The sequence below is a fragment of the Vicia villosa genome, unplaced genomic scaffold (assembly GCF_029867415.1).
Source record: "Vicia villosa cultivar HV-30 ecotype Madison, WI unplaced genomic scaffold, Vvil1.0 ctg.000747F_1_1, whole genome shotgun sequence".
NCBI classification, from domain to species: Eukaryota; Viridiplantae; Streptophyta; class Magnoliopsida; order Fabales; family Fabaceae; genus Vicia; species Vicia villosa.
The window spans coordinates 612839-624557 of NW_026705336.1; the positions used below are offsets into that span (position 1 = coordinate 612839).

At 35.9% G+C, this 11719-nt stretch overlaps 1 protein-coding gene across 1 annotated transcript; it reads right to left on the reverse strand.

Moving 5' to 3' along the window:
* Window positions 1–2260: 2260 nt before the first annotated feature.
* LOC131630901 (uncharacterized) lies at window positions 2261–3367 on the reverse strand. Its single transcript, XM_058901643.1, has 2 exons — window positions 3144–3367; window positions 2261–3053 (listed from the first exon to the last, which is right to left on the reverse strand). Exons 1-2 carry the CDS (start codon window positions 3365–3367, stop codon window positions 2261–2263), a joined length of 1017 nt encoding a protein of 338 aa, XP_058757626.1.
* Window positions 3368–11719: the final 8352 nt, after the last annotated feature.

Sequence of the window (11719 nt, forward strand, 5' to 3'; positions counted from 1 at the left end):
TAGAGTCTTCAAAACCAGGAGGTTGGTGGACATAAACTTCTTCATCTATATAACCATTTAGAAAGGCACTCTTAACATCCATCTGATACAAAGTGATGTTATTTTGAGTGGCAAATGAAATCAATAAACGAATAGATTCTAACCTGGCCACTAGTGCAAAGGTTTCTGTATAGTCAATGCCTTCTTGTTGACTATAGCCCTGAGCAACCAGTCTGGCTTTGTTTCTTACAACTTCTCCTTTTTCACTTAGCTTGTTTCGGAATACCCACTTAGTTCCAATAATGTTAAATCCTTTTGATCTTGGAACCAGATCCCATACATCATTCCTTGTAAACTGATTAAGCTCTTCTTGCATGGCAATTATTCAGTCAGCATCTTCCAGAGCTTGATCAACAGAAGTTAGCTCAATCAAAGATACTAGACCAAATTGACATTCTGCATTGTTCTTTAGGAATGCTCTAGTTCTGAAGGGATCATCTTTCTTTCCAATGATGACATCTTCTGAATGAGCAGAATTGAGTCTAGAAGATCTTCTGAGTGTTGGCTCTTCAGATATTATGAGATTCTCCAAAGATGCTGCAACTTTATCTTCTGCATCATTGTTTCTTTTGGGTTCTTCATTGAAATTCTGGACTCAGACACGCGATGTCTTACAGGATGTCACGACATCACTATCTGAATGTTTTTAAACAAATGAACAAAGTGTAAACAGAAAACAACACAGGAAAATTGTTAACCCAGTTCGGTGCAAACACACCTACATCTGGGGGCTACCAAGCCAGGGAGTAAGTCCACTATAAGTAATATCAATTCAAGGTAATACAACTCAATATTACGCCTTTCACTTAATATCTACCCAATGCAACTTCAATCTAAACAACTTAGACCAGAGATCCTACTCACTCCCCCTCAATCACAGCAGTGATGAAGAATTAACAGACGAATAACAAAAGAAGACACTCTTCAAGGACACAACTTGATCTTGCTTAAAAGCTTCAATCAAGTACAATGGTACTCTTGCTTAAAAGCTTCAAGTACTTCTTACAACTCAAACAAAAACACCTAGACCAACACAATCATCATGATGATTGTTTGGCTTACAAGAAAGCTAGAACGCAAAAAACTTAAAACACGAAAACCTCTTAAAAACTTCTCTAATCCACACTAGGGTTGCAGCTTCTTCGTTGTATATATAGCCTTCAAAACTCAGCAGCTGGGCCTGAGATCCAAATTAGTCTTTAACCTAATTAAAACTAATTTCCACAAATCAAGGAACCAAAAAAAGGAACAATTAAACTCTTCCTTGAAATAGCAAATCAGATCGTAATATGATCTTTCCAAACAGGGCGCATAAAATCTCAAAAGATCACACATACGGAAATAGCAATCTGAAAACAACTAACGATGTAACAGCAACAGATGTCATGACATCGGCCTTGACATCAAGTAAAAAAGTCTGCATAAGTAAACTTCACCACAGCTGAAAGCATGTCATGACATCAGTTTTGACATGATAATATCACAATGAGTTTTACCAAAAATTACAGCCAATCAACAACAACTACATTCATGATCTGAGATAGATATATCTATATCTGCAAAATTCTCAAACTGCTTTGGCTTTTCATTGCCAATCTTATCATCAAATCTGATATTGATTGATTCTTCAACTACCAGATTTTCAATATTGTATACTCTGTAGCCTTTTGGGCGTTCAGAATATCCAAGTAGAAAACACTTTTGAGCTTTAGAATCAAACTTATTCAGATGATCTTTAGTATTCAGAATATAGCATACACATCCAAATGGATGGAAATAAGAAATGTTGGGCTTTCTGTTCTTCCACAATTCATAAGGAGTCTTATTAAGAATAGGTCTTATCGAGATTCTATTATGAATATAACACGTTGTGTTAATTGCTTCTGCCCAGAATTGCTTAGCCATATTGGTTTCATTGATCATGGTTCTGGCAGCAGATAAATTCTGTAGCAAAAGGAAACAACAACCAGCTGATTAATCATCTGTTACAAGCAGCAGAAACATAAAACCAAAATATAAACAACAATCCATTACTCCCCCTTTTTAGCCACAAAAGGAAGCCAAACCAACACATACGGCAGACAAAAGAGAAACAGAATAAGAAAAGTAGGACTAATTTTCAGAGCTACCGGTCTCTTCATCAGCATCACTATCCCCAATCTCTTCAGCAACATCACTCTCCCCAGTCTCTTCAGCACCTTCACTACCCTCAGCCTCTTCATCAATATTTCTTAACCTTACCACCAGTGATAACTTTGCACACCTCATTATCAGTCACTTCAAGCTCAGGCTGAGCCTCATCATCCCTACCTAGATAGAGGTTAACAACAGTTGGGGAGAATTCTATACACTTTCTTCTAACATACACCTTATGAAAATCCTCAGCTTTCCCATCAGCACAATCTTGAGATAAATTGACTATAAACTCCTTCACAAGCATTTCATAGCATTTAGAAAAATGGGTAACAGTTTTAAGCAAACCTGCAGATTTGATGAGCTTCATGATTTCTTGACATTCAAGAGCATCATTTGCGAGTTCTCTTTCCAGAGCCAGTCGTCTCTGATAAACATACTTCCATTGGATAACATTTGAAGCATAGTGCAGAAAAATGTTGTCCAAGGGAATATCAGGAACATTTGTGGAGGCTTTGGTGACAGCATGCTTTTTCTTTGAAGGGATGTCAGGGACATCACTTAAGACATTGTCTTCTGAGTCAGAAACACTTCTTTCTTTCCTCTTCTTCACAGCAACCTTGCTCCCAGTTTTTGAAGGTTCAGTAAGGACCTTCTTGATCTTCTCTTTGGTGACGTTCTTTTGAGGAGCAGTTTTAGTTTTGGAAAGATGTTGATCACTAACCTGTTTTCCCTTTCGAGTCTTGACTCTATGAGAGATGCTAGAAATGAGTTCATCATCAGCAATGTCAATAGGATCATCTAGATTATCCATATCCACCACATCATTTACACTGTCAATAGTGCGAGTATTCTTCTCTTTAGAACATACAGTTGAGTAGCTAGATTCATGAGACACCCACAAGTAACAGTTATCTTTGGATCTGACTCCCCTCATTACTACTTCCTTTCCTTCATTAGTAACCACACACTCAGCTTTAGTGAAGTTAACTTGGTATCCATCGTCACAGAGTTGACTGATGCTTATAAGATTAGCAGTCAAGCCCTTGACCAACAAAACACCCTCTAGATTTGGAACTCCTGAACAGTCTAGTTTTCCAACCCCTTTGATTTCTCCTTTAGCTCCATCACCAAAGGTTACATAGCTAGTAGAATGGTTTTTGATATCAACTAACAGATTCTTGATTCCAGTCATGTGTCTGGAGCATCCACTGTCAAAATACCAATCTTCTTTGGTTGATACTCTAAGAGATGTATGAGCTATTAAGGCCATATTTTTAGGTATCCATTGTTGCTTCTTGATTGGCATGATCTGCTTGGGTCTGTAGTATGGAGCTTGATCTGGGTATCCATATAATCTGAAGCAGAAGGGCTTAATGTGTCCAAATCTTCCACAGTAATGGCATCTCCATCTTTGAAATTTTCTCTTCATTTTAATTTTGTCTTGATGTTGAGTCGCATGTTTTGACATCGGGTTCAACATCTCAGTTTCAGGTTTAGCCCTATTACCATCTTGGGAATGTTTCTTTGTACCAACAAAACCTATACCAGACATATCTCCTGAACTCTTTCCAATCTGCAGAATCTCCTCCAACATATCCGAGCCACTGTTCAACATTTTGACAGATTTTGACATCTGATCAAGTTTGGATTTTAGCATGGTAGTTTCACTGTTTAGTTCAGATATTTTTTTAAGAAGTCCTTTGTTATCAGCCTCCAACTGAACTATGTATTTCTTCTGCTTTTCACCTTGTTGACAAACTTCAGCACTTCTGATACACAACTTCCTATAAGAGGCTGCCAGTTCTTCAAAGGTTAGCTCATCTTCACTAGAGTCTTCATCAGAATTACAAACACCAGTAAGGGCTGTGACATGTTTGGCAGACTCTTCTTCAAAATCACTCTCAGAATCTTCATCAGACCAGGAGACTGACAGTCCTTTCTTTTGTTTCTTGAGATAAGTGGGACATTCAGCTCTAATATGTCCATACCCTTCACATCCATGACACTGAATTCCTTTGCTGTGATTGTACTTTTCTTCAGGTTTTACTCTTCTGCTAGAGTCATAAGATCTACTAGTGTCAGATGAGATGTTCTTGACATTAGGTCTTGGCTTCTGATCCATTCTTCTCATAATTTTGTTAAATTGTCTTTCAAGCATAGCTCTAGATTCAGATAGATTTTCTTCTCTACTTTCCTCTGCTTCTTCTTGAGAGTTGGACACAAAAGCTATGCTTTTGTTCTTCTTTTCAGAATTGTCACTGATCCCCATCTCAAAGGTTTGAAGAGATCCAATTAACTCTTCTACCTTCATTTTGCTGATGTCCTGTGCCTCTTCTATAGCTGTAACTTTCATATCAAATCTCTTAGGTAGGGATCTAAGGATTTTCCTCACCAACTTTTCATCAGACATTTTTTCTCCCAAAGCTCCTGAGGTATTAGCAATATCGAGTAAATTCATATGAAAATCCTTAATACTTTCATCATCCCTCATCCTTAGATTTTCAAATTTTGTAGTTAGCAGTTGAAGTCTTGACATCTTCACTTTGGAGGTGCCCTCATGAGTAGTCTTTAGGATATCCCAGACATCTTTGGCTAGTTCACACTGGTGAACCAGTCTGAATATATTTTTGTCAATTCCATTGAATAAAGCATTTAGGGCTTTAGAGTTGCCAAGCGCCAATGCCTCTTCATCTTTGTCCCAATCTTCCTCTGGTTTAAGAGTTTTGTTGCCATCTTTATCAGTAATAACAGGATGTTCCCATCCTTTGTTCACAGCTCTCCATGCTTTGCTGTTCACGGATTTCAGAAAAGCCACCATGAGAGGTTTCCAATAATCATAATTAGAGCCATCCAGAATGGGTGGTCTCATTATAAATCCACCACCTTCTTTGTCCATCGAACCAGAAAATACTTTCCCTAGATCTCACCCAGTAAAAACAGGCAGGGTGCCTGCTCTGATGCCAATTGAAATTCTGGACTCAGACACGCGATGTCTTACAGGATGTCACGACATCACTATCTGAATGTTTTTAAACAAATGAACAAAGTGTAAACAGAAAACAACACAGGAAAATTGTTAACCCAGTTCGGTGCAAACACACCTACATCTGGGGGCTACCAAGCCAGGGAGGAAGTCCACTATAAGTAATATCAATTCAAGGTAATACAACTCAATATTACGCCTTTCACTTAATATCTACCCAATGCAACTTCAATCTAAACAACTTAGACCAGAGATCCTACTCACTCCCCCTCAATCACAGCAGTGATGAAGAATTAACAGACGAATAACAAAAGAAGACACTCTTCAAGGACACAACTTGATCTTGCTTAAAAGCTTCAATCAAGTACAATGGTACTCTTGCTTAAAAGCTTCAAGTACTTCTTACAACTCAAACAAAAACACCTAGACCAACACAATCATCATGATGATTGTTTGGCTTACAAGAAAGCTAGAACGCAAAAAACTTAAAACACGAAAACCTCTTAAAAACTTCTCTAATCCACACTAGGGTTGCAGCTTCTTCGTTGTATATATAGCCTTCAAAACTCAGCAGCTGGGCCTGAGATCCAAATTAGTCTTTAACCTAATTAAAACTAATTTCCACAAATCAAGGAACCAAAAAAAGGAACAATTAAACTCTTCCTTGAAATAGCAAATCAGATCGTAATATGATCTTTCCAAACAGGGCGCATAAAATCTCAAAAGATCACACATACGGAAATAGCAATCTGAAAACAACTAACGATGTAACAGCAACAGATGTCATGACATCGGCCTTGACATCAAGTAAAAAAGTCTGCATAAGTAAACTTCACCACAGCTGAAAGCATGTCATGACATCAGTTTTGACATGATAATATCACAATGAGTTTTACCAAAAATTACAGCCAATCAACAACAACTACATTCATGATCTGAGATAGATATATCTATATCTGCAAAATTCTCAAACTGCTTTGGCTTTTCATTGCCAATCTTATCATCAAATCTGATATTGATTGATTCTTCAACTACCAGATTTTCAATATTGTATACTCTGTAGCCTTTTGGGCGTTCAGAATATCCAAGTAGAAAACACTTTTGAGCTTTAGAATCAAACTTATTCAGATGATCTTTAGTATTCAGAATATAGCATACACATCCAAATGGATGGAAATAAGAAATGTTGGGCTTTCTGTTCTTCCACAATTCATAAGGAGTCTTATTAAGAATAGGTCTTATCGAGATTCTATTATGAATATAACACGTTGTGTTAATTGCTTCTGCCCAGAATTGCTTAGCCATATTGGTTTCATTGATCATGGTTCTGGCCATTTCTTGTAGAGTCCTATTCTTTCGTTCTACAACTCCATTTTGCTGTGGAGTTCTAGGACAAGAGAAATCATGGGCAATACCATTTTCTTTGAAATACATTTCAAAGAATATGTTCTTAAATTCGCCACCATGATCACTTCTGACCTTTATGATTTTGCATTTCTTCTCAGATTGAATCTGAGTGCAGAAGTCAAAGAACACAATATGTGACTCATCCTTGTGTTTCAAGAACTTTACCCATGTCCATCTGCTATAGTCGTCTACGATGACTAATCCATATTTCTTCCCTCTGATTGATGTTGTTTTGACTGGGCCAAAAAGATCAATGTGCAAAAGTTCTAGCGGCCTAGAGGAAGAGACAACATTTTTAGACTTGAATGCAGGTTTTGAAAACTTACCTTTCTGACATGCTTCGCAAAGAGCATCTGATTTATATTTCAGATTAGGGAGACCTCTGACCAGATTAAGTTTGTTAATCTGAGAAATCTTTCTCAAACTAGCATGACCTAACCATCTGTTCCAGACCCACTGCTCTTCACTAACAGACATAAGGCAAGTAACCTTCTGATTCTTAAGATCTAAAAGATCAATCTTGTAAATGTTGTTCTTTCTCTTGCCTGTAAATAGGATTGAGCCATCCTTCTGATGGATAGCTTTGCAGGACTTTTGATTGAAGATTATGTCATAACCATTGTCACTTAATTGACTTATGGACAATAAGTTATGAGTTAATCCATCTACTAAAAGTACATTAGTTATAGAGGAAGAGTTACCAATGCATATGGTTCCAGAACCAATGATTTTGCCCTTCTAATTCCCTCCAAACTTTACTTCTCCAACAGATTTAAGTTCCAGGTCTTGGAACATAGACCTTCTTCCCGTCATGTGTCGTGAGAACCCAGAGTCCAGGTACCTTCCAGTACTCAAAATTTTCACCATCAAAGACTGGTGGTCTATTGTAACCATTGAAGCTACTGCTTCCATTGTTACCATTGTTGTGTTCAGGAGTCAGAGTAGATGAACTTGTTTCAACCATTTTGAAAAAGTGTTTTTCTCCCTGAATCTTTTGTCTAACACAGTTAAGTGCTTGCACCTAGAACCGGCGCTCTGATGCCAATTGAAGGAGTGAAAAACACTTAGAAAGGGGGGATTGAATAAGTGTAACTCAAAAAATTGGAAGATAAAAACAATGAACACAATTATTTTTATTCTGACTTTGAAGAGCTTTGAGCGTGAAACCATCAGAGCTTCAGAGCGTCTACTTCTGACTGCCATATTCTGATGCTTTCCGGTTCATGTTCTGATTCTGCATGACCATCTTCTGATGTCTTGCCAGAGCATGTTCTGATGAAGTCATCCAGAACTTCTGGGCCAGTGCTTCTGAACGCTGATTTGTGCATACTCTGTTATACTTTTCCTGAAATGGAAAACGTAAAGGATTAGAGTACCACATTGTCTTATACAAAATTCATACTTAATGTTATCATCAAAACTAAGAATATTGATCAGAACATTTCTTGTTCTAACAAAACTTTCCTCTAATTTGTGTCATATTCAAAAAAAAAAAACCTAAGAAATTAATTGGTACAACTAAGATGCAACAAGAATTTTCAGTTCATGATAAAAATTTACTTGTTTCCTTTTATTCTATTTTTAATTTGTTGTAGAAAATAACCCAACTTATCTTTGGCATTTGAGACTTTGCTATTTATCTAATATTATCCTATAATGTATTGCAAAACAGTTTCATTTCATTCAATATAAAGCAATTTACTTCCTTATGATTCTTGTCATTTTGATAAATAAAAGAAGATATCATTCCCCACTAATTTTAGTCATTTTCTGCCCTTTTTGATATTTTACACGCCCACATATGAAGCCCTTTTCAACTTTATCCTTTTAAGTCATAGGTACTTTTTCACCCTTATAAATGATTATATTATATATGCTTGGGTGATTTTTCTTAAAACCAAATATGTAACCAGGAAACACTTACCCAATTTTTTTTCTTATATACAAACATAAATTTCACCCCTTTAAAATGTCTTAGATAAGATAATCATACTCAATTCACCTGCTTGGCTGATTTTTTTATCTTGTAAATGGATCATTCATCACAAAATATGTGTTGAGAAAACTCAACAAAATGGAGTGGTGGAGAGTGTCATACCCCAAAATTTGTCCATCATATTTATTCATATTTTAGTCCATCTGACTTTTCAAATGCTCAAAGATATACAAGAAGGAAGCATGCAGTCTCTCTCCTAAACAACAACCCTCAAACTAGGGTTTTGATCTTTTCAAAGTAAAATCAGTTTCTGATACCTCAAGTGGATCCCATGGTCTCTCATATGCCTCAGATAATCCTCACATCAAGTTTCAAGCTCTGGTTCATAAGATTGCTCAGTCTACAGTTCAAATGATCAATAATCGACTAGTTAACCTAAAAGTCAAACTATGGTCAAACCACAGTAAAAATTCCTGATTTTTTGTCAACAAACTCATTTTGAAGCATCATTCATCACTTGATCAATGATTGATCATGATTCATCAAGGAAAATCCCGAAATCAACAAAACTCAAAGTTTCTAAATTAGGGTTTTTGACCTAAAAGTCAACTAAACTTTGACCAGGCATAACTTTCACATGGAACATCAGAAATTTCCCATCTAAAGCTCAATTTAAAGGAAATTGAATTCTCTACAACTTTGTCTCTCACATGCCAAGGCTAAAAATGCACCATTTAAGAGATATGATCCAATACATTATAGGTCCTTTTAAAAGTCAACCAAAAGTCATCTTTTTCAAATGAAGCATACATGAACATGGAAGATTGAATTGAGATGAAACCAAAAGGAGGATTTAAAGGACATCTTGAGCTTTCTAAAATGGTCAAGAACATCTCCATAGGGTTAAAATTGAGAGAGATACACATGGTTAAAGTTGGGTAAAATTGAGAAAATGCATGAAGTGCAAAGTGAATAATTTTGATTTTTTGAGCTCATGGGCCTAAGTCTTGGTTCTTAAACTTAATTCTAAACTTATCCACGACCCATAGGCCCCTTCTATTTATTTTTATTATTCTTATTTATTTTTATTTTGAATTTAATCACTTAAATTCAATTTAAATTGAATAAAATATTAGAAATAATCAAAGATTGGGAGGAGATTATTTTTGTGTCAAATATTGAACCTCCAAATCATGGTAAATGATTGGAAATTCGTGGAGATATGATTGGCAAGAGAATGACACAAAAATAGCAAATTTTCAATAAAATTTCAATCAAATTTCTCACCATCAAAACACATGATTTTATTTGATTCTCTCCAAACTTGTAACCCTAAAATCATTCACTATATATACTCATATTATTCAAGGCACAGAGGGGACGAAATATTGGTGCAAGGTGTAGGGTTTCAAAGTGCCAAAAATATCAAAGAAAGGTGAAATTCTCGTGCTCCTCACTCAAGGACTTTCAAGGTCAAATACTCATCTCAAATCATTCCTCAGGTAAGATAGGGTGAGGTTACATTGTTTCTGAGTTCTTATAGTGTCCATAATGCTCACCCAAAGCTCACATACTCATGCATATTTGTTGAATTTTCGTATCTCTTTGTCCATGATGATTTAACGTGATTTAAAGGTGTTTTTGAGTTGTGGATGGATTTTAGAGAAAGTTGGAACAATCAGGATGAAGCTTATGTGTCCCGAACCTAACATGCCATTGTTAGGGTTTCAAAATTGTGAAGCTTCGAGTTCACGCATACAGGGCGTTTCAAATCCAAACGACGCAATTATCAAGTCCATAATTTGCTTTTAAGATGATCTGGGCCGTTGGTTTCTTTGTTTGATCTATGCTTTGCAGATTTCATAATTTTCCAGAAAGTTGCTACAGAAAATTGTAGCAGAACTGCAGCAGGTGTCGAGGCAAATTCGTAGCGAATTTTGGCTTCCTAAATGTTGAAGATGATGAACAGGGACGGGACCCACTAATCACGTGTGTAGTGCAGCGACTGGCTGGTCAACAATTCCTATATTTTTTTCTCTTTTTGATTGGCTACACAACTGGTTGATGGGCCCGCTTTGACTGCCTTTTGACTTTCCTCCACTCATATGTATTTATATATATTTATTCTGATTCATTCTATGGTAACAAAAAGCAGCGCAACATAGTGGTATGGGTAAAGGTGCATTAACCGCGAGAGTGAGGGTTCGATCCTCACTTCTTGCAAAATTTTATTAAATTTCCTTTGCAGGTTTACACTCCTAGTTCCAGTGCGTCCAGCCAGAGCGCGTCCATGGTGTACCCTCTCTCTCAGCCATCAGATGCTCAAGATGATCAATCCAATGCCCCTGAAAGCGCATGACTACCATAGACCTTCACTTCCATGCTTTACCGAATCAAAGCTAAGTGTTTTAATTTTTTTATTTTGTTTTTATTGTTTTCTTTTGTTTAGTTTTCCTTTTTTTTTAATGAAAATCCTCCAACTAAATCTTTTAAAATTCAACCTTTTTTTACATCGTACAAATAATTTTAATTAATTTAATTTAAGATAATAATTTTAAATTAATTAAAGTTAGTAATTTAATTTGATTTTAGATTTATAGTTAGATAATTAAGTTAGGTTTTTTTCATAATTTAATTTTTGGCTAATTAATTATTTTAATGTTTTAAACCCTGATTTTATTTTGGTCAATTATTTTTCATCATGATTATTAATCATTGTTCTCCCTAAACCCTAATAGCCTTAGGTTTACTGGTAGGTGTTGTCCATTAACCCTGATTAACTTGCTCCCCATTTGGGGTTTTGCCTAAATTGTTATAATTTTAATTTTTGATATGTTACATTATAATTGTTGAGATCTTTAATGCACTAACATTTTTCTTCTTCGTGGCTAATTTTCAGGATTAACCAAGATCCTTCAGCCACGCGCCACCAGATCAAAAAAAAGCTAAGTTTCTAAATCATTTTATTTTTATTTTCTATTTTCCCTCTCGAATAAGTAGGGTTTACTTCAAATAGTCAATAAATTACTCCTACACTCACTATTATTTATTTTCCTTTTAATTTTCAGAATTGATCAAGGGTTCGAGGAAGATCAAGGCATTCAAGGGTTTTGATTAATTATTGGTCCCTCTTATTTTCTGTCTTTTATTTCCCTTTCCCCGCAGGTGTTTATTGTAATAGCGTAGGATTTTTTCTGCCTTTAATTCCTGCAATTTTA